The sequence below is a fragment of the Bos mutus genome, chromosome 1 (genome assembly GCF_027580195.1).
Source record: "Bos mutus isolate GX-2022 chromosome 1, NWIPB_WYAK_1.1, whole genome shotgun sequence".
Taxonomy (NCBI): Eukaryota; Metazoa; Chordata; class Mammalia; order Artiodactyla; family Bovidae; genus Bos; species Bos mutus.
This window is the reverse complement of record NC_091617.1, coordinates 56,504,233-56,531,385: the sequence shown is the minus strand read 5'-3', so window position 1 is coordinate 56,531,385 and position 27,153 is coordinate 56,504,233. Positions and strand designations below refer to the sequence as shown.

General features: G+C 41.4%; 1 protein-coding gene across 1 annotated transcript in view; it reads left to right on the top strand.

Moving 5' to 3' along the window:
* The first annotated feature begins 13,587 nt into the window (after positions 1 to 13,587).
* Positions 13,588 to 27,153, top strand: part of CCDC80 (coiled-coil domain containing 80) — a 35,747-nt gene continuing 22,181 nt past the window's right edge. The window contains exons 1-3 of the mRNA XM_070369189.1: positions 13,588 to 14,388; positions 14,801 to 16,701; positions 24,675 to 24,831. Coding sequence (XP_070225290.1) covers positions 14,812 to 16,701; positions 24,675 to 24,831 — 2,047 coding nt within the window. The 5' untranslated portion in view covers positions 13,588 to 14,388; positions 14,801 to 14,811. The remainder of the gene's footprint in view (positions 14,389 to 14,800; positions 16,702 to 24,674; positions 24,832 to 27,153) is intronic.

The window sequence follows — 27,153 nt, the reverse complement described above, 5'->3', positions numbered from 1 at the left end:
TTTCCAAGCAAACTCATTTTTTGAGTTTGACTCAGTTTACCTCTTTATTTAGGTCAACATACATGTGAGGATTGTGGGAGCAGAAATTAACTCTAGAAGGCACTCAGACTGATACTGGACCCCAAAACACTAGAGGTAGGTCAAGAGGCCAAGACAGGGTCAAGGAGCAGAGGTCAGAGGCAGAGGTGGGACAGACCTTCAGTTCAGTTCAGTCACTCAGTCGTGTCTGACTCTTTTTGACCCCATGGATTGCATCACACCAGGCTTCCCTGTCCTTCACCAACTCCTGGAGCTTGCTCAGACTCATGTCCATTGAGTCGGTGATGCCATCCAACCATCTCATCCTCTGTCGTCCCCTTCTCCTCCCGCCTTCAATCTTTCCCAGCATCAGGGTCTTTTCAAATGAGTCAGTTCTTCGCATCAGGTGGCCAAAGTACTGGAGTTTCAGCTTCAGCATCAGTCCTTCCAAAGAATATTCAGGACTGATTTCCTTTAAGATTGACTGGTTAGATCTCCTTGCAATCCAAGGGACTCTCAAGAGTCTTCTCCAACACCACAGTTCAAAATCTTCAATTCTTTGGTGTTCACCTTTCTTTATAGTCCAACTCTCACATCCATACATGACTACTGGAAAAACCATAGCTTTGACTAGACAGACTTTTGTTGGCAAAGTAATGTCTCTGCTTTTTAATATGCTGTCCAGGTTGGTCATAACTTTTATTCCAAGGAGCAAGCATCTTTTAATTTCATGGCTGCAGTCACCATCTGCAGTGATATTAGAGCCCCCAAAAATAAAGTCTCTCACTATTTCCATTGTTTCCCCATGTATTTGCCATGAAGTGATGGGACCAGATGCTATGATCTTAGTTTTCTGAATGTTGAACTTTAAGCCAACTTTTTCACTCTCCTCTTTCACTTTCATCAAGAGGCTCTTTAGTTCTTCACTTTCTGCCATTAGAATGGTGTCATCTAATGTATCTGAGGTTATTGATATTTCTCCTGGCAATCTTGATTCCAGCTTGTGATTCATCCTGCCTGGCATTTTGCATGATGTATTCTGCATATAAGTTAAATAAGCAGGGTGACAATATACAGCCTTGACGTACTCTTTTCCTGATTTGGAACCAGTCTTTTGTTCCATGTCCAGTTCTAACTGTTGCTTCCTGACCTGCATACAGATTTCTCAGGAGGCAGGTCATGTAGTCTGGTATTCCCATCTCTTTAAGAATTTTCCACAGTTTGTTGTGATCCTCACAGTCAAAGGCTTTGGCACAGTCAATAAAGTAGAAATAGATGTTTTTCTGGAACTCTCTTGCTTTTTCAATGATCCAACAGATGTTGGCAATTTGATCTCTGGTTCCTCTGCCTTTTCTAAAACCCGCTTGAACATCTGGAAGTTCATGGTTCATGTACTGTTGAAGCCTGGCTTGGAGAATTTTGATCATTATTTTGCTAGCATGTGAGATGAGTGCAATTGTGCAGTAGTTTGAGCATTCTTTGGCATTGCCTTTCTTTGGGATTGGAATGAAAGCTGACCTTTTCCAGTCCTGTGGCCACTGCTGAGTTTTCCAAATTTGTTGGCATATTGAGTGCAGTACTTTCACATATCTGAGTGTAGATATGCTGAATCACCTAAAAATATGACCCATAGTCATGCATAATTGCATTAAATGACTGACATCTGAGGGGATGCTTCAGGCCTTGAATAAACTATTTTCAGTGTAAATAATTAATGGAATTATCTTCAGTTTCCCAGGTGGCACTAGTGATAAAGAATCCATTGGCCAATGCAGGAAACATAAGAGATCTGAGTTTGATCCCTGGGTCAGGAAGATTCCCCTGGAGGAGGGCATAGCAACCCACTCCTATATTCTTGCCTGGAGAATCCCATGGACAGAGGATCCTGGCAGGTTATAGTCCATAGGGTTGCAAAGAGTTGGACATGACTGAAGCAACTTAGGATGCATGCATGCATCTTCAATTTCCAAAGAATTTTCAGACAGAACAGGCTTAGACTTTTTCTTTGAGGTTGACATACATTTGCTATTTTTTCTGTGGATTTGTTTAAATACTTTCTTAAAAATTATTAGTACAATGCATCTTATTTTACATGTTTGTTTTCAGATCATTTAGAGGGGCTCTTTGTGAGAGTACAGAAGGTTTGTGTTACTCCACAAAAATTTAATCCTGAGAAAAAGCCATTAAAGTCAATCTATCACAACAGGTACTGTCATAGCAAATAATTTAAAGTTTGTTTGCAACCTTATCTTGAAATCTGATAGGAAAATAAGAAGTTTGTTTTAAACTTAACAAATTGAGTTATAATTGCAAATGCACACTAAATTCTTTTGTTTTTCTTTTCTTTTCTTTTTTGCCACACCACACAGTTTGTGGGATCTCAGTTCCCCCAGTAGAAGCCCAGAATCCTAACCACTATGCCACCAGGGAACTCCCTACACTCGCCTGTTGATTTGGGGGAGAGTAAGATTTTCCCACAAGACTATGTAACATGACCTAGTATTCATCACTTCACAGTTGGACTTTTACAGCATGGCTCCTATGAGGATCACATTTTTAAGCTTATTCAATGGCTTAAGTGATATTCTGAAAGACTTACTGTAATCTGTAAACTTTCACTTGAGATTCCAATCATATTTTCATTCTTGTTGACTTTCTCCTGTCATTTCTATTTGTTAATATCTCTGCATGTAATTTCAGCAATTGTTCACCATTTATAGCTAGATAAAGTTGTTAATTGATGGCAAAGTTGTTACATGGATAAAAAATGTTTGGAAATTAACTTTGTAAGTAGACAATCCGCTAGTAAATATTTCTCTGTTATGATGACGCTTGCTTCTCTACTTTGTGCATTTAGATGAAAACTCTGATAATCTAGTTCATGTAAATTTTTTTTCATAAAGAATCCAGAGAAATTCATCAATTCATATATAGTAATCATAGTAACCATAGACTCCTACAGTCTTTAAGGCTAAACTTTCACCTGAGTTAGCAACTCGCCTAATGCTTAAATTCTCTGCTAAGGAATCCCTATTTTAACATCTTCTCCAACAGGGAGTTTCCTGCTTCCCTACGCATCTTTCTTCATCTTTTAACAGCTCTGATATTTATAACATATTTTTCTTAGCAAGCTGAAATGTTATCTAGTATTTGAGCACATGTAAGTACAGCTGTCAGGATGCTGGAAAAACACAGTAGGGAAAAGGGAGGAACAAAGATCAATTGGGTTATTTTTCCATTGAGGTAAATCGAGTTTGAATAGTTGGGTGAACATTTTAACTGGCTCCACTGCAGTTGAAAACATAAGAAAGAAATTCATTCTTTTAAGCATCAGTCAGATTGTCACTATATCGGTGAAACAGGTAATTTCAGATATCTCACTAAGTACTGGTGTCCTTTCAATAAACTGGTGAATATCGTTCATCTACACATAATAAAATGTTTATTTTACAAGTAAAATACTTCTTAAGGGACTTCTCTGGTGGTCCAGTGGCTTTGATTCCTTGCTCCCAATGCAAGGGGCCTAGGTTCAATCCCTGGCCGGGTGGGGAACTAGATCCCACATGCTGCAACTGAGAGTTTGCTTGCCATAACTAGAGATACCGTGCACCGCAACTAAGACCCAGAGCAGCCAAATAAATAAATAAATATTATTTTGATGGCTAAGTCAAAGATTTCTTTTGGCAAATGTCACATTGCACTTGAAAATATGTGCGTTGTTTTCAAATATCTTTCGATATTGATTTCTAACATAATTTCACAGGGATAAGAGAAGAGACTGTACGATTTCAATATCTTTAGACCATGAAATCTGTGCACATTGTTTTATGTCCTTGGATGTGTTCCAGTGTCTCCTAGTTTATAGTCTGTGGGAACTAGAATAGAATTTTTATCCTATTGTTGTGTGAAAATTGTATAAATCTTAATTATGTTGAATTGGTTCACAGTTCAGGTCTTTTCAGTTCAGCTTTTCAGGTCTACCATATCCTTCTATTTCTCAATATATTCATTCTGTTAATTTTTGAGAGTTTGATATCAAAATTCCTACTAAAATTTTTAATTTACTTAAAAATAATTATAATATATAGTGTGGAGCTATATGTAACCTTGTTTATTTTTCAAGTCTCCTGTAAATGTTTATCAAACTTTCATAGTTTAAAAAATAAAAAATTTTAAAAATAAGTAAACATTTAAAAAACTTCTTAAAGATAATTCTGGATTTAAAATATTGCTTGATGCTATATTTCTGTTTATAATCACATACAGAAATCTTGAAAATTTAGACATACTAGCTCACCATGAATAGTGCATATACATTACAATGTTCTTCTATCTTGATAGATCTTAAATTAAAAATAGTCACAATCTTTCTTTTAAAAATAACATAAATTATTTTATTTATAAAAATAAAATTAAAACCACAATCTTCTTTTTCTGCCTTTTTCCTTTTTCTAAGTTTCAAATATAACTGGGTTAATTTAGGTCCACTGTGGTGAAAATAAATTCTTTTCATCTTATTCCAAGTTTACACTCAGGCAAATTTTCTAATAGCCAAGTTGTTAAGACCCATAATTAATGAAATCAGTGCTCTTCAATTTCCAAATTATACAAATGAGCTGCTTTTAATTGGAAACAGAGGCTCTGGGCTCTGCTTTTCCTTCAAATATGGTGGTGTTCTTTTTTCTATGTACCCTGTGAGATGTATCTCTAGGGGGTTTGATAGTTCCAGTGAATTCTGTGCTGTTAATACTCAAACAATCAAGTAGTTTTTTCTTGAAGAATGTGGCTTTGAGTCCACACATTTTTCTTGTTCCTCAAGGCATCTTCTACACCATATTCATCTGTTGGTTAAAGTTCAAAATCTTCTTTGCAGGAGGCAAGCTCAGGGTGCTGATCCCCACTTGGGTATAACATTGTAGGCATACCGTCTCATTCCTCCTTTCAACTTAATCCAGCTTCACAGCATCACCAGGTTTCCATCGTTACTGCTAGCATCAATGTCAACTTTCCCATCTCACTTCTAGGCCAGGGGAACTTTGAGCTTTCCTTCTCTGAAGTTCTCTGCTTACTATTGAGGAATTTGCAGCAGGAATGAAGCATCAATGTTCAAAGACAATGAGAGTGACAATCATTTGGAGGATGGATTGGAAAGGATGAGTCTGGTGACCAGAAAACCAGTTGGAAGACTACTACAGCCTTAGAAATGAGAGCCAACAGAAGACATAAAGTGTAAACACTGCTCTGGCTTCTGATTTCATGACAGATTGGCACAAAATACATAATAAGCGAATCTCCATCCAATGCATAGTCATTCTTCTTTATGTTTGACGCTTAGCACCTCTGTCTGGCCCTTTAGCTCCTGCCCATGTTGTTTCACTTGCCTTTTGCCATAGGCTGGAAGATTGAGTTTATGACTGCTCTGGTGTGAACACCATTTCTCCCACCATTGAGCCGGTATTAGCCATATTTCATACATTAAAAATAGCCATTCTCAATAGAGACAGATTCATAGAGACAGAAAGTAGAATTGTGGTTACCTGGGACTGAGAAAAAGGAGGAACAAGCAGTTATTGTTTAATAAGTACAGAAATTCAATTTGGGAAGTTTAGCAGGTGGACAATGGTGATGGTTGCATAACAACATGAATGTAGTTAATGCTGTCAAACTCTACACTTAAAATCACTGAAATGCCAAGAGTTGTGTGTATTTTACCACAATAAATAAAAAAGACTTAGAACTTTTGAAGCAAATCAACCAATAATCTTTCCCTACTTCAGGATGTTTTATTGGTGTGAGCTGACAAAGTTCCTGTCATTTACAGCAGTTAGCAGTAAATTTGCTATTATTTGAACCATGAAGCACTCTAATAAAATCATCTTTAGAAAAACTTGAAGCCTATTATTTTTATTTAAAAAAATATTCACATTTTTGTAGATGAAGAAACTACAAAATAGTTCAGAGAGGGTGACACCTTGCCCATGTCACACAGCTAGTGAACAGTGAAATGAGGACTCCAGTCTCAGGTTTGTTTGGCTGCAAATTTTGTGCTCTTTTCTCAAAGGCAAAACAAATCTCATCCAATGAATGAGTGAAATCTCCAAACATGGAAACAGTTCTCTAATCAGGATTTTTTCAATCTAAGCTGCTCCTCTCATTTTGATGCAGTTACTCACTAACATTTATTTGTGCTGACTGAATTTTCCCAATAGTTAATGCCAAGGCTTCTGCCAAAATCCACCATCACAAATTATTTGTAAAGGGGACCACATATTTTTATTTCCCATACTTAACTTTTAAGTAAAAATATTATTTAAAACTTTGGAATGAATGTTACCTATTAACATATTCAGAAGGAATTATACTTTGAGCTTTTTAACTTGCTTTGAAGACCACTTTATATTTGAACTTCATTCTGGAATTTTTGTAACAGATTTTGGTTAAAAGCATTCAAGTTAGAACAATACCATTTTTAAACAGAGATTTTTGAAATGTGATTTTAAGTCACAAATGAATGTGACTTAAAAAAAAACTAGAGTTCAAATTAATATCATTGACTTCAATGTAGTCATCTTGGGAGACTGTAGATAATGATGCACCAATTATTCATTCATTGAAACACATAATAAGACCTTATTCTACGCCAGACATTCAGAGAATTTTTAAAATTCCTTTTTCATATTTCCTCCAAAGCCAGTAAGTGAATTGTGCCAGAAACTTGTTACTTCATGGTCTTTTATTATTTTGACCCCAACCAGAATTATAAATTTGATCATCCACCTCATTCAATAGACTTAGCTCCTAGAGAATATGACTAAAACTCAACTCCAGCATCAAAGGTTGAAGAATTGATGATCGACATTGAAGGCATGCCTGATTCTTTGACATACAACATAAAACCACTTTGATGAAACTAGCCCCTGACCATGTCTGATCACCCCATCTTAAATGGTACCTTTCTTCATTCACTATTGCTTTCCCCTTCATTGCTTTTCTTTAGAGTGCTTATCTCTCACTAACAGAATATAAGTTCTATGAGAGGAGAGACTTCTGTCTGTTGCTGTATTCCCAATACTGAAATAAAGCCCAATACATAAAAGGTGCTCTATAAGTGATTTTCGAATAAATGAATGAATAAGAGATTTATATTGTTACATAAAATGTTATGCCTCAATGTCACAATTTCACAACTCAATACAAGTATAAGTTTTAATTTTAATGGTTTACAATGCTACATCTTTTGTTTCTAATATTATTATTTAATCAAGATAAAGAAATGCTCTGGTTCATTAACAGTGGATTTTTTTTTTTTCTTTTCTTTCCTTCTTTAAAGTGTTAGGTTGTACTTAGGTTGTGTTCTGGTATCTTGTCATTGCTTCTTATAACTGCATTTGATTGGTATAGATTTATAATACTTTTCCCCTTAACTATATGCAGGGTGTTAGGAATGATGCAAAATAAATATAAGGCTATTCTATGTTCTCAGAAGATTAAAGATCTGCTTGGAAGGACAAGAATCCATATTTTAAGGACGGAAAGTTCAGAAAAGTGATGCTCTACTGAATATCTTCTTAGAGAAAGGAAAGAGATTCCTATTGGAGTTTCTGGCGAAACTCTGTGGAAGAGATAGTTACAGGGCCTGCACGTTGCAGAATGAACTGAATACAATTTTCATTTTCACCAAGAACTTTATTGAGCAATGTATTCATTAACCAAATGAACCTTTTGGCTAACCCAATAAAAAATGGCCTCCTTCTCTTCATCACCTTTCACTCCCTTCCCTCTTAAAAATCTCTTTCAAGCACATGTCTAGGTTTGCATATTTATTCATATATTCTTGTCTGATTTCTATTATTGGCACAGAAGCTCCATGAAATCAGGGAGTGTTTGTTGCTGTATCCCCAGTGACTAGAACAATGCCTGGCATTGAATAAATGTTGAATGAATGAATTGCCATCCTCATGGTCAACCCCTTCTCATGTGAGTGAGGTGATGTCCTGAGTGATGACTGAAACCTGACGTGCCAGGTCAGTACGGAGAAATGAGTGAGAGACAGGGCAATCCTAGCAGGGCAGATGCCAGAGACGGAGCCAAGATGGGAACTGGGGCAATGAGAATTAAAGACCTGTCAGGCAATCCAGCACAGCCTTCCAGACAGAGTATCTTGGACTCTTGTAGACTCTAGTGGACTTTAGAACTGATGGAATAAACCAGGCAAGTTTTCTGGGTGCCACATAGTGGCTGCCACGGGAAGCCTCTTTCACAATAAAGCCTGCCCCGTGAATCAAAGAGGCAAAGTCTTCAATAGGAATGAAGCCATAGTCATGCACTGAATTTTTACATGAAGAGAAAGTTGGCAGTACTGCTGCAGACAGTATAATTGACTAATACTTGTTTATCTTCTCCAATGGACTGTGGGCTCCTTAGGAGAAAAGACTGCCTGGTACTCTCTCATTCTTGGTATGAAGTCTGCACTCTTGACAAACATTTGAGAGAAAGGTTGAACGAAGGGAGAAAGACATTGGATCACTGCTCTTTACTGGGCTATACCTAAAGGCATGGAGAGCAACATATTCAGAACTGTCCTCTTGAAACCTGATTGAAATAAACTTTTGTTTGCATGAAACAGCCAATAGTTAACCTTGAACTCAGTATAGTTCACCCCCTCCCAATTCACAACTAAACTTTCAAGCATCAAGTTGAGTGGTTAAAGATATAAAATGTAAGCATTAAAGATTTCAAAAGAGCCATTAAGTCATTCACAAAGTTCCTTAATCTCTACTGTGAGGGGGGGGAAAAAACCCTTCAATTTACTCTAATTAAGACTTCAACATTTTCTTAATTAAACAACTTCCCATCCAGAAAATAAAAGTCTTCAAGCCCCCCCCCCCCCAAATCTCTGAAAGTAATCAGAACTAAGTGAATTTTTTAAAAAATTAAAACTATTCTTCCCAATAGTTTTGGCCACCATTTATTTTTTAAGGAAGTATATGTATACCTAACTTCAGATTAAACCTGTGAGCTTGTTGACATTTCAGAGATGATTTCAGAGTGTTTCTTTGTGGGGATTACCCTTTCTCAGAATTTCTCTGGGCTGAGTTCATGGTCATTGTGGGCTTTCCCCTCGACTTTGCCATTTTTTTTCTTTAGTTTGTCCTACACAAACCAAAGAATGCTACAAAGAATGTCTTACAAATACTAAAAAATGTGAATCCTGAGAAGGGTTCATTTTCATTCATGAAGACATAAATGTGGCTGAAGACTGAACATTAGTTACAGTTACAAATGGAAAGGAAAAGCACACAGCATTATCCTCAGTGTGAATATTGTTTTGTGTCTCTGTCATGAAAATGTGAAAAAATGGCTCTGTTATTCTTCCTGCTGAGGGTATAGGTTATCACAGAGTGGGAGAGGTGGTTTCCCTTCAAGACCACACTGAAGAGTTTACAAGTTTTTTTCTTCTTTAATTTTTTTCTGGTTTCCTCTTAAGCAAATGGTTTTTTCAGGCAATGGAATAATGCAATGAATCTAGTCGGTAAGGTCCATCAGGTGTTACTCTGTGTAGGGAACCAACTAGGCTAGAAATCAAAGTTTCTCTCGGGTGCCTGGGAAAGGATATCTTGCTGAGTCTTGGTCTGAGGTCACTGAAGCCTTGGTTCCCATCAGGTAGTGCATCCTCTTCTGGAAGCCTCCTTCCACTTACTCACATTTTCATCAAATAATCACCCCCATCCCAGAAGCTCTAAAGCAAATCTGTTTTGCTTATTCTTTCCTTCCCTCCTTCCAAATCACTGTGCTACCAGTGTCAGGCAGGGTCTTGTCAGTGAATTAGCATTTCTAAAATCTAGTTTTGAATTTTTTTTCTTTTTACCTTTCTCTGACTCAACATCAATCCCCCCACCTCTCTCTTTTCTTTCCCTTTTTTTATCTGCCATTAGTGTTTCTTTTTTAGGTTACAGGAAAAAAATGGACAGATCTAGATAGGAGATGCTCTTAAATCATGGACTAGAAATTGATTTATTACAAATCCTGTATTATTAAGGGCTTTTCCAGAAAGGAGTACAGGCTAACTTGCTTCCTAACAGCTCTTATCAGACCTGTGCTCCCAGAACTTGCCTTACAGGCTTTTCTGAAGTCTTAGAAAAGGCTTTAGGTTTTGAGGCTGAAAAATCCTGAACAGGCAGGAGAAGCTGCACATTGCCAGTGTGTCTGTGGGGTGGCTGTGGGCTATGGGGCGTTGGGGAGTCCCTGGAGCGTACTTCTCTCGCATATGTGTTTAGCGCGCCATCTAGTGGCAGAAGCTCATAGACGCGAAGGGAAGAGAAGAAAGCCTGAGTCCAGAAGACATAGCTCAGGGTTGGGCTGGCTTCCCCTTAAGGTTAAGTACAGGTCAAATAAACCTAAAGTGGTTTTGTTTCAACTCTACACATTGCATAGGTGACGAATGTTGTGCACACCGTTGGGAGGCTTCTAGAAGCTATGGGATATTAAAGAAAAAGGATAAAATATGTTAAGGACCTGAATTCTGAAAGAGGAATACCAGACCACCTGAACTGTCTGTTGAGAAGCCTGTATGCAGATCAGGAAGCAACAGTTAGAACTGGACATGGAACAACAGACTGGTTCCAAATAGGAAAAGGAGTACGTCAAGGCTGTATATTGTCACCCTGCTTATTTAACTTATATGCAGAGTACATCATGAGAAACACTGGGCTGGATGAAGCACAAGCTGGAATCAAGATTGCCGGGAGAAATATCAATAACCTCAGATATGCAGATGACACCACCCTTATGGCAGAAAGCAAAGAGGAACTCAAAAGCCTCTTGATGAAAGTGAAAGTAGAGAGTGAAAAAGTTGGCTTAAAGCTCAATATTCAGAAAATGAAGATCATGGCATCTGGTCCCATCACTTCATGGCAAATAGATGGGAAACAGTAGAAACAATGGCTGACTGTATTTTTCTGAGCTCCAAAATCACTGCAGATGGTGATTGCAGCCATGAAATTAAAAGATGCGTACTCCTTGGAAGGAAAGTTATGACCAACCTAGACAGCATATTCGGAGAAGGCAATGGTACCCCACTCCAGTACTCTTGCCTGGAAAATCCCATGGACAGAGGAGTCTGGTAGGCTGCAGTCCATGGGGTCGCTAAGAGTCGGACACGACTGAACGACTTCACTTTCACGTTTCACTTTCATGCATTGGAGAAGGAAATGGCAACTCACTCCAGTGATCTTGCCTGGAGAATCCCAGGGACGGCGGAGCCTAGTGGACTGCCATCTATGGGGTCGCACAGAGTAGGACACGACTGAAGTGACAGCAGCAGCAGCAGACAGCATATTAAAAAGCAGAGACATTACTTTGCCAACAAAGGTCTGTCTAGTCAAGGCTATGGTTTTTCTAGTGGTCATGTGTGGATGTGAGAGTTGGACTATAAAGAAAGCTGAGGGCTGAAGAATTGATGTTTTTGAACTGTGGTGTTAGAGAAGACTCTTGAGAGTCCCTTGGACTGCAAGGAGATCCAACCAGTCCATCCTAAAGGAGATCAGTCCTGGGTGTTCACTGGAAGGACTGATGTTAAAGCTGAAACTCCAATACTCTGGCCACCTGATGCAAAGAGCTGACTCATTTGAAAAGACCCTGATGCTAGGAGGGATTGAGGGCAGGAGGAGAAGGGGACAACAGAGGATGAGATGGTTGGATGGCATCATCGACTCAATGGACATGGGTTTGGGTAGACTCCGGGAGTTGGTGATGGACAGGGGGCCTGGCTTGCTGCAGTTCATGGGGTCACAAAGAGTCGGATACGACTGAGTGACTGAACTGAACTGAATGTTAAGGACCTATTAAGAAAGGCAAAAAGTACTGCTACACAATTATTTTAGAAAGTAGGACTCTAAAACTATAAGCTCTCTGGTTGAACAAATTAATGAGACTTTTCTATGAATATAGGAAACAAAAACAAATTGAAGGAAAAGAAGAAAGAGAAGGTGTGAGAAGAAAATGAAAGGGGGAAGAGGCAGGATAACCCAATGCTTTGTAGACAGTTCTACATCTGGGTTCAAATTTCAGGGCCACTTCTTAGCATTTGTGTGACAGTGAGCAATTGCCTAAATTCATTCAGTCTCAGGTTGCCCATCTGCAAATGGGAGATGAGCCCACCTGTCTCTTGGGGATGCTGTGAGGGTTAAATAAAAGCATATATGAAAGTGCCAAGCCCAGAGCCTCATGTGAAAATGCTCAATAAATGGTAGTTATTATTAGCAGAGAGAAGACAAAAGGAAGAGAAAGGAAGGAAGACAGGAGGCTCAGCAAGAGATTGTGTAGAACACATTATGATGTGAGAAAGGAAGTCACATCTAGGACTGTGCAATTCACCACTAGGCATTTGATCAACTTAACAGGTGAATCCCATGAAAGGAAATCTCTGTCTTCAGGGGACAGAAGGTCTCTGCCTGAAGCCCATGTTTGTTCTGGACTTACAGAAGGCCAGAACAGAAAGACTCCACAGAAGGCCCTTCCTCCTTGGCACCCCCCAGGTCTTCATGCTGTGGACTGACAACCTGACACTCAACCCTCCACAGATCTTCAATTCAGTGCCGGGAGCTCATGTGAAGGAAAAGTAAATGACCAGTCAGAGATGGTGCTGATGAAAAGGAACACCCAGGGACCAGGTTTTATCTAGAGAGGGTAGACATTAACATGATCTAGCTTACAAGAGGCCTCCTGAAAACACTGATTCGCCACTGTCTGGGGCAGTTAATACTGACTGAATGCACTTGGAGAGGCTGGAAGAAATATCTGTATAACCCGAGGCACCTTCCTTCCCTGCTAAAAGCTGATTCCTCATGGCAGATCTGTGAGGTGGATCCACAGAGCTGCTTCAGTATCTCCAATATAGCTGTTTCTAAGGATTGTTTAAAGCCCTCTGGATACTGGAAGCCTCTGGAGTGCAAGATATTGCAACATACACACACACACACACACACACGTACATACACTCGTGCCCTCTGAGGAAGCTCTTAGCCTACCACAGCCAGAGCTCAGAATTGGAGGTCGTAGTGGCCTTTCCCTGTGTAATGGCTGACCACAATCTCAGGGGAACAGCAGCCATTGCTTGCATTTCTAACCTTTTACCAGCTTCCTTTCATGCCAAGGAGAAACTAGGAATAAGAATACAGTAATATGATCCCCAATTAGCATAAAATAAAAACAACCCAGCCATGTTTTCCATCGGCATTTCCAACCTCAAATGAAACACATGAAGCAGGGATAAAGAGATAAAAATATATTCATAAACCTATAAATATATATCTACTGTCTGTATATGTACAGCCAAGCACTCTGACCCCAATGACTATCTGTCTCTGGAAAACCAAGCAGTCAGATGTAGAAATCTGAGAATTTTCCCTTTCCCAAGCACAGTGTGTGTACAGACAGGAAGGGACAGTGTCCTGATGACTCAGTAGGGAAGGGGTTAAGTTCTCAGCCATCCTGTTCCAAAGTGATTTATGATGATGTTCAGTGTTTCAACACCCCCACCCAAAGAACAGCCCCTTCTCTCCCTCCCAGTCCAGGCTCACCGCTCACCATGCTGAAATGGGAAGGAGGCGGTGTTTTGCTGATCTGTTAAATTCTTAGTGAAGTTTCCTTGATTTCCAGTGGCTGCTGTTGTTTGAGTTTGGTTTGGATCAAAACTGAGGTTGTCCTGGCATTTCTGGGACTGAATCCAGGCAAGAGGAAGAAGAAAAAGGAGAAGGAAGAGAGGAGAGAAAAGGTGGGAAGAAATAAAGGGAGGAGAGAAGCGTAAGGAAAAGAAAAAAGTCCTTTTCAACATCACATTCCTGTGTTTTCCCTCGGCCTGGAAAACATATTAATCCCAGTGCTTCTACGCTCGGAAACAAAGAGACTAAGCCAGACTGTGGGGGAAAGGGTGATAAGAAGGATCCTGGAACTCGAAAAGGAGAAAGAGCGAGATTTAGAAATAGCTGGGACTCCACTTTAAGGGGCGTCCAGCGCTGTCGGCCGGCCGGGGGGGATTGGCATTCGCAGACACACAGCCCGAGCAGAAGCTGCAGACAAATGGAGATGCAAAGACTTAAAAGGACAGCTCCTTTCACCTCATTCTACTTGTCAAGAAGGTAAAAAAGCACAGCCAGAAAGAAAAGAAGAAAGTTCAGCCCTCAGGACCGGACAGGCGGTGGTCTGTGTGCGGCTCTAGGAGCTGGGGCTGCAGCACACCCCTTTGTATCGGCCAGCCTTGCAAAGGAGAAAGAGAATTGGGAGGAAAAGTATTTCATCTAGGAACTGTCCTGGGAGCACACTTCAGATTGCTGTTTAAAACCTCTGCATTCCATCTCCATGAGCCACTATGTAAGTGTGTGATCCTGCCTGTCTTTACTGTGTTTGTTTCTTTGTCATTTATTTGAAGAAATGAAATAGGAATGTTGTCATAATTAATATGCTCAGTGTGCATTTTCTCTGGAGCATCAGACAGTTGAAACAGTGCAAGCATGCTGAATGGGGAACTGATTTGAGTTTCCTGCTTAATGTAAACTGTCTCTGCTAAGCACTGACAAATTACAGGGACTTAAAAGCAACAGGATCTCATCCGATTTTCCATTCTCTGACCTCCCTTCTTCTTCTCCAACTACCCCTTCCCCCTCTCCTTGGCAAAGATAGATAAAGAGATAATGCCCAGCTCTGTTTGCAATTAAATGATTCTTTTTTTTTCTCTCTCTCTGCCCTCCCCTTTCTGTGTTTTGACCCTGCTGTCTCCCCAAAGAGGACTGCACAATGACATGGAGAATGGGACCCAGTTTTACTATGCTGCTGGCATTGTGGCTGGTGTGTGGATCAGAACCCCACGGGCAGACCATGAATAGAGGGAGCCGCGGAGGGCAGAAAGTGCCTCTGGTTTCCGCCGTCAACAGAAGGCCAGCTCGGTTACTGAGGCACACGGGGAGGTCTCAGGGAATTGAGAGAACCACTCTGGAAAAACCAAACCTTCAGCCTCTCCAAAGAAGGAGGAGCATACCGGTATTGAGAGTAGCTCATGCCACCGCACCGCCAGCCTCGCTGGGCATCCATGGGGCCCCAGTAAGAACTCAGCAGAGCCCAGGAGCTCGGAGCTCTCCTCGTGAGATGGTCCGAGATGAGGGGTCCTCAGCTCGGTCAAAAATGTTGCGCTTCCCGTCTGGGTCCAGCTCTCCCAACATCCTTGCCAGCTTTGCAGGGAAAAACAGGGTATGGGTCATCTCGGCCCCACACGCCTCGGAAGGCTACTACCGGCTCATGATGAGCCTGCTGAAGGACGACGTGTATTGTGAGCTGGCTGAGAGGCACATCCAGCAGATCGTGCTGTTCCACCAGGCAGGCGAGGAAGGAGGCAAGGTGCGAAGGATCACCAGTGAGGGCCGTGTCCTGGAGCAGCCCTTGGACCCCAGCCTCATTCCAAAGCTGATGAGCTTCTTGAAGCTGGAGAAGGGCAAGTTCGGCATGGTGCTGTTGAAGAAGACCCTGCAGGTGGAGGAACGCTACCCTTACCCGGTCAGGTTGGAGGCCATGTATGAGATCATCGACCAGGGCCCCATCCGCAGGATAGAGAAGATCAGGCAGAAGGGTTTTGTGCAAAAATGTAAGGCCTCTGGAGTCGAGGGCCAGGTGGTAGAGGAGGGGAACAATGGTGGAGAGGCAGGAAGGCCAGGCCTGGGCAGTGAGAAGAGGAAAGAGGAGCAGAGGAGAGCCCAAGTGCCACCCACCAGAGAGAGTCGGGTGAAGGTGATGAGAAAACCGGCCACCACTGTGGGGGCCCCTCCCCCACCTCCTCCAACCCCACGGGCCACCACGCTGCCTCCAGCTCCGGTCACAACAGTGACGCGGGCCACGTCTCGGGTGGTGACGGCAGCTGCAAGACCCACAACCACCACGGCCTTTCCGACCACCCAGAGGCCTTGGACCCCCCGAGTGCACCTTTCTTCAGCCCCCCACAGGCCCCCCGCAACAGCCGAGGTGACCACTGCCAAGGGGCCGGTGGCCTCCGAGAATCTCTACCCTCCGCCCAGGAAGGAGCAGCCCAGGGAGAGGCCGCTGACCACTAGGAGGCCCAGCAAGGCCACCAGCTTCGAGGTCTTCACAGCTGCCCCTTCCATCGCCATCTCCGAGCCCAGCACCAGGGCCGGCGCGGGCCGTTTCCGGGACAACCGCACAGACAGGCGGGAGCATGGCCCCCGGGACCCCAACGTGGTGCCAAGTTCTCACAAGCCAGCAAAGGGGAAACCTCCCAAAAAGAAAGCCCAGGACAAAATTCTTAGCAATGAGTATGAGGATAAGTATGACCTCAGCCGGCCGACCACCTCTCAGCTGGAGGAAGAGTTGCAGCGGGGAAATATGCCCCCCAAAAAAGCGAAGGAGTCTAAAAAGCACGAAAAACTTGAGAAACCCGAAAAGGAGAAGAAAAAAAAGGTGAAGAGTGAGAAAGCAGACAAGTTACTCAAGAGTGAAAAGCAAGTGAAGAAGGACAAGGCTGAGAAAAAGAGTAGGCAGGAGAAAGAGAAGAACAAGAAGAAAAAAGTGGGGAGGACAGAGCAGGATGGCCACCTGAAACCCACAAAACCCTTCACTCAGAATCCCAGGAAGCTGGTGACCGACCTACTGGGGCCCTTTGAAGGCAAACGAAGGCTGCTTGTAAGTAATCTTCTCCTTGGTATTGTTCTGTAGGCTGTGGCAGTGTTAGGACTTGGAGTGTTATTTTTCTAAAATCACATTATTGGATAGCAGGCTATGGCTAAACAGGTAATCTGTCAGGAAGATCAGGAGGTTTGTCAAAGAAGGACAGCCAGGCCAGTAGCTCCTTTTGACTTAGATATTCTATGACTTAGATATTCTATTCTCTATCCACACAGACCCATGGCCCTAAGCAGTCGGTGACTGGGGGATCTTAGCCATCAGCCCAGGGAAGCACTCAGCTTCTTCTGTGCTCAACTTCTTCCAAACCCACCAGACCCATCCCCCTCTTACGACTCTCTTCCACAGGACAGTTCTAGATACACCTCCCTTCTGCCAAGTTCAAAGAAGAATAAAAGAATTAATAAAATGGAATGCATTGATGGCAGTCACAATTTAGGAAAAGGATTTCTTTCTGCATGAGCTTAAAAACTAGAAGCATGTGTATGGGAAAATAGCAGGTCTATATCAACAGTTAGATCTATATCAACAATTGGGAGACTCAAAGGGGAAAGTGTGGCAGCCTGGTTGGGGAGTGGGTATGACTGGTAGTGGGGAAGGGTCCTTGTTTGTCTGGCCCCACAAATATATTTTTAAAACCAGCTAGCTAACATTTTTCTCCTAAAGCCTGCCTCCCCTACAACTGCCCGACTACCAGTAAGAAGCAAAACGAATGAAGTATGGAAGCTGGGTTAATTGCTCCATTTTCTGATCCCTTAGAGGCATATCTGAATTTGGAGTCAAGATGTCATGTCAGTTTCTCCTGGGCCTCTAGAATGTGTGCGTGTGTGTGTGTGTGTGTGTGTGTGTGTGAAAAAAGAGACATGAGGTCCTATTTCTACTTTGCCTGTGATTCTGAGTGCCCTGGGTACTGAGCAAGTCCCAGGTCCATCTCAGTAACTCTTTTGGCCGTTCCTTGCCACCATCCAAAGAATGACACCAGAATCTAGTCAGACCCCAGAGGGCTTTGGGCAAGAATAAGCATCATCTTAAATGTATGGGAAATTTTTACCATCGATGGGAATGATTCATCTTTTCTCAGTGTCTCCTTGCCCTTATTTTAGTGCCCTTCTAAGATTTTGCCCCTAGCTTCTTAATGCTGCATTTTAATCTAGGCTGACTAGGAGGAAAAGGGCATGATGTAGTTAATTCAGAGAAATAGATCTGTAAGTTAATGCTGGGTAACCTGAGTCAGGAATAGTTCTCTCAGCTAGCTGGCTGGGAGGGAACTGCCTCATGCCAGTGAGGACAACATCTATCCTGCTGCAGACACAAGGTGACTCCATGCCCTGCATTCCCACAGCCAAAAGAGATAGATGCTCATCTCTCAAGGCATCTCTTAGAGAGTCTTTTCATTTTTCTAACTAAATTTGGATTAATGATCTGAGCAAAGTGACTCTGGTGCCCATTTATCTTTTAGGGGTTTCAAAAAGTTCAATGTGCTCACTTTGAAATGTTATTCAGAGGAGAATCCCTTGTGATAGTTATCATGGATGGGGCTTGTCCCCAAATTCTCTTAGCTGTTCCGTCTAGTATATCTTTGTAATAGAACAAAACCTAAATTTTGATTGATTCTACAGATTCATGTGTGTATGTATGTCTTGTTATATATATTTTGTGTGTTGGTACTCGTTTCTAACCAGAACCTTAAAGTAACTATATAAACTTAGGTTAGCAGAGGATAGGCTGACTATTAGAGTAGTTTAACAACTATTTGGTTATTGCCAGAGTACACAGGTTTGAATGGGAATGTTCCAGCCAAAAGCAGAAGAATCACTGATTTTAGAGTAGAATTCTACCTGGTACAGAACTGTTGGAGGCAGACTGCTCTCTTTGGGGTATGAGAAATCATCAGTAGCATTTTCTGTTGGTCTCTTTCTGAGTACCTGGAACTTTGTCTGGCATGGTCAGGTTTTAACCAGGGGGGAAATAATCATGGGTAAAATGTCCGGATTGTAATTGTGCACCCATCTGGCAAATACTTCCACTGCCTCTAGCTCATGAGTCAGAAGAAAGGGGTTTTCATACTATATCCCTGATATTAGTCATGCCTTTCATTTCTTTCCACTCCCTTAGTCAGGGATTTGAAAGCCCGGCTGGGTCTTTTCTGCTTTTAACAGTATCCCTGATCATAAATTTCTAGCGAATGAAAACTCAGACAACAGCTTCTGCTGATGTCATGTGAGGCAAAACAGAAACCAGCTGGGCTTGCTCATGGCAGTGTTGCTCTTTGGGGTTGGACCAAGATCCAGGATTGTTATTAGAAAGAACATACCAACAGGAGGCATTTTAGCTTTGCGTTTCAGTCCCATGTGTGCCTGGCTGACGATCGTATCAGAACTGTGTTCTCTGAAGAGCTAATAATGTCGAAAATAAAAATGGATTAGAAAAGACATTATAAAATAAATGCAACGGAAAGTCAAAAGATGGAGAGGAATCTTTAACCAGACAGAGAGGAGACCAGTGTCTCTGGGAGAAAGATTTTGCTGGTGCCGCTTATCTCTTTTCCATTCATTTTTCCTGTCAAACATGGCTGATGTTATTCAGGAAGTTTCAGTGATTTAATTAATATTCATTAAAGCATAGCAGCCTCCAAGCTATTAAAGTACAGATGACAACATAGCCCCCCCTCCTCAACTGGCCTCAACCTAACCCAGTTTGCTCAAACTGAAGTGAGATTTGCATTCCAAGAAATTGTGCAGGCCTTTTAGCTTATCTTTCCAGATTTTCAGTAACCTGGTGCTCAGTGACAATAACCTAGTCCTTTGCATTTATTTATATCCTTCTTTAATACTTAACTACTTAGAGAAACACTGGCAGTGATGGTACAGGTTATAGTTGGATGAATAGCATCCTAGTGGTCTTCAGAGGAGCTACAGGTAGAGCTAGGTCAGAGGTCACACCTCCAAACCTTCTGTCTCTCAGCCTGTCAACCAACAGGGGCACATCCTGCAAGGTGCTTTTCGGAGACTGTGGATTAATTTTCACAACAATCCCATGAGGAAGAACTAATTAACTCCATTTACAGAAGCTTAGACAGACTGAGAAATTTCCCAAGGTGTATAGCCAATACATGACAAAGCCAGAATTAAAACTGAGATATGTTTGATTTTAAACTCAGGGTCAATCACTTCCCCGTTCTGCCTTCCCAGGGATGTGAGCTTACTGTGGGCTTGTGCCATAAAGGGAACCAGAAACTGAGAAATGAACCTGTTAGTAATACAAATGTTTTAAAATTCCTTTTCAATCTTGAATTACTCAGAAAAACAGTAAGATATACCAATTGTCAACATTTTGTGCTGGGCAACAATGTAGAGTTTCTGCCTTTAATACCCAGCTAGTTCTTTGTACCTCAACTCATTGGCTTTCCACCTAGTCAAGTGGAGAACAACAGATTGAATCCCAGTTAATCTAATCCCTCAGACTGATTGATGCTGGTCTGGGGATGACAAAATTGAGAATATGGATGAGTCTTTTATCATGGAAACATTGGAATACGTGGGGTATAGCTGAAAAGTCATCATGCTGTGCTCTGCGCCCATTGACCTGTTTGTCAATGAACAAGACGCCTCATCACGCTGAAATACACAGATCCAAGTTCAAGTATTCTTTGGAGATTGGATCTCCCGTAATTCAAGTATGTTAGTACTTTTAACCTTACTACAGAAATTTGGATATTGGGACAATAATCTACTTACTTGGTTTAATTTTAGAAAAGAATATAAACCTCCTATTTACTGAGGCAGACTACCAGCTGGAATGCCTTTTCTCAGAATCCTGTAAAAGTCTAATGTTTTGAGCTTAACACAATACTTGGAGTAAGCTGACTTAAAATATCCTCCCTCCAGCATCTTCCCACTCCCATTTGCACCCTTTACTTATGCAAACTAGCTTCCTTATAGTCTGAGGCTCCTTGTGCCAACATGCCAGTTGGAAAGTTGGAACAGAAACATAAAAAAGAACAACACAATTCTAGCTTCATGATACATGCCCTGATTTATCACCACCAGACTAGAAAGAGGCCAAGTGCCAGACAATAATGTTTACTGGGAAGTTCTGTGCTCAGTCTCTTCAGTCTTCTAAAATGCTCTTTTTAAAAAGAGGAGACTGGAAATGGTTACCATTTTAAACACTGTTTGAAGTACTGCCACGCTAGAAAATGAATGGGACATAGATGTCAATACACAGGGAAAGAGTCACTGAAATATGTTCGGATGATCAGCCTCCTTCACTTTGCAGCACTTTGTATGCTGCAAACTCAAGGAGCAGATTGAATGTAAAGGAGAGTGTCTTTACCAATGGTGTGTGGGCTGCATCTAGCAGGGAACCACACCTCTAGCAGGAGTGATGGATGTAACCTGAGGAGCACTATGCTTCTACTACCTACTGGGCAGTAGTGGGGCTGGGGCTTCAGTGCCTTGATGAATTGGTACTGTAGTTATGGAGATGTGACATAAGCGTAAAACAAAATGGTAAATCAAGGAAATACATAAATTCCAAGTAAGCCATGCAGATAATAAGAAAGGTAATTAAAAGGAGAAAGTGATCGTTGTGGAATAGATGAGACTTTAAGGAGGATGCTGCATTTGAAGAATGACTCAGATTCTGATAAGGTGGAAGGGAGGGGAGGCGATTCTGGGTGAGAAGGGCGACATGGATGAAGGTAAAGGAAGGAATGTGAGTGAATTATTCAGAGGCAGCACACATCCATGATGCTTTGGTGTACACTGCCTGTATATATTTATATAATATATATACTAATATGTACGCTTGATTCTCACTATTTTATGAGTTCATAGGGAGGTTGTTCCAAAGGTGAGAAAACCAAGGTTTAGAAGGTTAAAAGGCTTTGTTGAGGCTACAGAGTAGCCAGGGGTTGAACTAGGACAAAAATGCAGGTCTTTGGATTTTGACTACAGTCACCCTTTCTCTGTGCCCTTCAGGTTCCTCTCATTTCATAATTTAGCCCAGTCGAGCTACAGGGTGAAGAGGTCACATAAGGGAGGAATAGGAGGAAAGTTTAGCAAGAGAGAGCCTGAGGCCAGGTTGTGGAGGGCTAGAATCTAGGAAGTGAGTCATGCTAAATGAATGTCACCTCCCAGGTGGGTTAAGGCTTCCCTGGGCAAAGGGCTTGAGGTGAAAGTAAACTTCAGAGCCCTCTACTTATTTAAGTGCAGTTCCCACTGGGTATCCCCAGCCTAAGGCTACTATGTTCAGAGATACATGGGAGAAGCTGCCTGGCAGGATAAGGTTCGGTATGATTGTATATTCTCTGAAATTCTGTTATGCACAAGGGGAAGAAAGAGACCAGAAGGGGCTTTGAGAACTCTTAAAATCCTGTTATAACATGCTCTATCTGTGGACTGTAAGGGTCCATGAACGGAATGGAGTCTATGCATGGATCTGAAGTTTCAGAGCCAGGTAGTTATCAATCATCTAGCATATATTCTAAATATGAGCCTATCCTTCCTTGGGGGCTTCCCTGGTGGCTCAGACAGTGAAGAATCTGCCTGCAGTGCAGGAGACTGGGTTCAACCCCTGGGTTGGTAAGATCCCCTGGAGAAGGGCATGGCCGCCCACTCCAGTATTCTTGTCTGGACAATTCCGTGAAAAGAGGAGCCTGGCGGACTACAGCCATGGGGTCTCAAAGAGTCTGGCAGAACTGAGCAACTAACATTTTTACTTTCTTTCATCCTTCCTTTAGGTCAGGGAGTCCAAAATCATTACCAGGACATGTTACTTTCTTTTTTTTTTTTTTACTATTTTGTGTTCTCACTTAAATAGTCATTTTATGTATTTCAAAATAGTGTATCTATGAGCAAAGAAAAGCCAAAAATAAAAGACTAAAATATACCAACTGAAAACAAAACACCTGGATGTGGACTACCATCAAAACTAAAGAAATATTTTCAAATGCCATGTAGCTAATTAAAAAACTAACAAAGCAAAAATACCATCACTGTATCTTTCTCTAGCCTCCTTAAATCTTTTTTAAGGCTAAGTGTGAATCAATGAATAAATTAAGGGAAAATTTTATTATTTTTCCTCTTGGGGAATTATATTTCTAAACCAAGCATTTCCTACCCACCCTGTCCATATGAAAAAGTACATAAACACAAAATCAAAAATAGATGAAATCATGTCTTCTTAAAATAAATAACAATCTGAGAAAACATAAACAAATGCTTCATCGTGGAAAAATCTTTGTTGATGTTCTACTCAAAAGCTATTGAACTCATTTTGATTTCCATGAAGGATAGTATTTTTGACAAGTACAGAGAATTCTTCGAAGGGAACGCCTGCAGGCCACAGTAAATACATTTTGGACAGAGCAAAATAAACAGCAAAATGAGCTGGGACCAGATTTATTACTATCTTGATAAAGTATTTGATAAAGAGTTTAACAACATGGTGAGACTTCCCTTCTGCAAAATGCCAAGCTAATAGCCACAAACTTCAGGAATATTTTGTAAGGTTAGACGGCACTAACTTTTTTTAAGCACTTTTTTCCAAAGTAGAACAGTGCTTGATAAATTGATCAAATGAAAGGAAGTGTATAGATGGGGGAACTCTCTGGTGGTCCAATTCAATCCCTGGTCTAGAGGTTGGCCTCTGAGCTAATGAGAAGCCTGCATAGGGTGACTAAACCGTGTTTTTTGCAGACATCAGCCGATTAAGCTGTTTAGGGTTAAAGAGATTAAAAAAAAAAAAAATCTAGTCATCATCAGAATAAAATTTCATGTCCTTCCACCTCAGGGCAAACAGCACATGCCCACACATTCGTCAGACGTGCTACACAATCCTGGTTTCTGCTCAGGAAGAAGCTAGTAAAATTGGAGAAGACTCAGGAAAAGGCAACAAAATAATCACCATAGTAGAAAGGCTTTTATATCTGGCTAGATTACAGCGGTGAGGCATTCTTAGGGAGAGAGTTCAAGAGGAACCTTGAAAAATAAGAGTATCCTCATTTTATCCAAAATAGTGAAGTCTGTGTTTTCCCAGATAGCTGGTGACTAAAGCATCTCTTTTTATTGCTCTGTCTTCTTTTTCCTCAGGGGAAGTGAAGGGGTCAAATTGAGTGAGAGAGACACAGGGGCTAGGTGAAAAATGCCAGGTTTGAATTGGAAAGAAGACTGAACAGAAAGAGAAAAATTCATCCTCTTGGAGGGTTTTAGCATCACAGACATCCACCACGAGCTGCAGGCCCAGTGTGACAGTGATTATGTTCTGAGACAGAACTGGGCCAAAGGGCCATTCTAAAAATTCTCTGAATTTTACCTAATGAAAATTCTAAGCCGTGGAGTGTTTCATAGTGCCCAAGACCTGGCTATGAAACTCAGCCCTGTAAGATGTGAAATAATAGTGGTAGCCACCGAATTCACGAGTGTCTGAGCAGCCAATTAAGGCAATGAAGATCAAAATAAAGGAGAGAGATAGCATTTATTGGACAATTATTGCATGCCAAGTGTCATATAATGCCTACAACAAACAGCCTTGTGAAAGAAGTATTCCTGTGCAGAGTTCATAAATGAGAAAACCAAGATACATGGAGACTGATAATGAAGGCAAATGATAGTGGAAGTGAGTAGAAACTCTAAACTGTCTGGAATCATTTTTTTAAAAAGGCCTTTCCAAATGGTCTCTTTTGGCTTTAATTATGCTAACTATCCAACAAAATGATCCAGTTTAGGTGTCAGTCTAGTTTAGGAATGGCAACCTACTCCAGTATTCTCGCCTGGAGAATTCCCTGGCCACGGGAGCTTGGTGGGCTACAGTCTGTAGGGTCACAAAGAGTTGTACATGACTGAGCGACTAACACACACATCCTGTCAGTCACCACCAGCCCTGTAGTCTAGATCATCCCTTTGATTTTTCCCTCAGTGTGAAACTATCACTGTGAGTTAATTGTTTTGCTTGCTTTTGCCCTCCTCCAGCTGATCACTGCTCCCAAGGCTGAAAACAGCATGTATGTGCAGCAGCGAGATGAGTATCTGGAAAGTTTCTGCAAGATGGCCACCAGGAAAGTCTCCGTGATCACCATCTTTGGCCCTGTCAGCAACAGCACCATGAAAATCGACCACTTCCAGCTAGGTTCTCTGAAACAACTTAATGATTATATTACTGATTTTCTCTTAGCTAAGGTGGGGCATGCCTTATGGGAGAGGTCAGTGGGGAATCAAAGGGAAAATTTGGGTTTCCAGAGGGCTATTTTCTTGTGGTAACAAAGGTCCGTCTGCCTAACTACTTATATAACTGTCCTGGATGGTTCTGGCTTAAGTTTTGGACACTAAAATGAAAAATATGCAAACTGTCTACAGTTTGAAAGTCAGTAAGATGGAGGACAAGGAGAGAAGTAATTCAGTGGGGCAGGGTGGAGGAGGTATTCTGATATAGAATAGCCAGAGAGGTATTCTGACACTTTCTTCTGTATCCTGAGTCTTCTTGCCTATGAGCAGCACCATCTGATCCTCCTTCAGCCTCTATGCTGTAGGTAACTCCCTCATAAATAGGGTCCCACACACCCTTCGGAGTCCTTGACTCTGGCCAGGCTTGGGGAGAGTGAGCGGGGGCTGAGAGAAGCTGTGAAACTAAATGGAAAGTCACTGGAAATACGGACTGAACGGCGCCCACATCCTTTTGGAAAGCAGAAGAATTTGGCTGAATGTAGAGGTTTCACAGTTTTTCATATTAATGATGATGTGAGGCATACAACTCAGTGTTGGGCAGCTAAGGTCTAACTCGCCGCGGTTCTTGTGGGAACATGGCAAATTTACTGTGAGTAGTTATGCCTCATGGTCAGAAGCCCCAGATCTGATCCACCCAGTTTCTTTTATAACTATTACATCTCTAGAGCTTTATTTTAAAACAAAAATCTTTCTTTCTTACATAATTTCTCTACTTTTGTTTACTGTTGTTTCAACTATAATGAAAATCCTTTTTGTGTCATTTGCATATCCTGCATATTTTTCATAAAATATATTTTGTCTGAAAGCACATAAAACATACTTTTTCCCATTAGTTAGCAATTTGTGAGGGAGTGGGGGGCCTTACCGCGGCATGTGGGAATCTTACTTCACCTACCAGGGATCAAACCCTTGCCCTCTCCTGTGGAAGTACAGGATCTTAACCATTATATCACCAGGGAAGTCCCTCCATTAATTAACATTTAACTTCATTAAATATAACATGTTACTTCATGGATTTTTCTGTCACATACTCTTAGTGCTATGAACATGTATCATTGTAATTAAGTCATGATAATGTCAGTTGATTTTTAACATAGTCTAGCTTTCTAAATCATATATATTTTTTTACTTTTGTAAAGACACTTAGTGTGAGATCTATCCTCAACTAATTTTTAAGTGTGCAATACAGTATTATTTACTATAGATACAGTGTTGGCCAGCAGGTCTCCCTAATTTATTTGGGTATGAAGTTTCAGCTGTGCATTCTCTATTTTTATTAGCTCATTTTTCCCTGAGATAGTTCAAAAGGAAAATAAATAGCATCCTTTCCAATGTCTTAGGAGCCCCTGGTGGCTCAGATGGTAAAGAGTCTGCCTGCAATGCAGGAGACCCGGGTTCTACCCCTGGGTCAGGAAGATTCCCCTTACAATGCATATGTTTTTCAAGGAGAACAAAAAGAGAGAGTGTTCTTACCAACAACAACCAATAACTATACAGGCAAAAGACACAAAAGAGGTTCTAGAGTCAAAGAGGTTCAAATCCACAGTCACAATGTATTTGCATGTAACCTTGAGCTAGTTAATGGTAACCCACTCCAGTATTCTTGCCTCGAAAATCCCTTGGACAGAGGAGCCTGGCAGGCTGCAGTCCATGGGGTCGCAAAGATTCGGACACGACTGAGCTTTATCATCTTTATCATCATCTTGAGCAAGTTACTTCCTAAGTCTCAGCTTAGAACATGGTTATATGCATTTCATAGGTGATGATGAGGATTTAATGCTGTTACTGTGGTCAATGAGCTGTCAGAGGGCCTAGAGCACTATAATTGAAAAATACTTGTAATTGCTTTCTGCTCATTAACAAGGAATCCTCACAGCTGCTCCTCAGGGTCAGGCTGCATTAATCCTGTCGGTGACAAAACTGAAGGCCTAGAGACTAATACTGCAAAGCCACATATTTGGTGCTTAACTGGGAGTCAACCTTTGGCTTCCAGTATTGTCAAATGGTAGCAGGAGCCAGTGAGCTTGATTATAATCCAGATGTCTTGAGAGGAAGTAGGCATACAATCCATTACAGAGACTTGCTGGCTGGTGATGAAAGGCTTCCTCCACCAGGTGTTCCTGGTGGCAAATGTGTCACCCATCAACTCACACAAAGAATTCTCGATCCTTATTTCAGAGAAGTTTGGAAAAATCATTATGTCTTCCACCTCGACCTGTGCATGGTC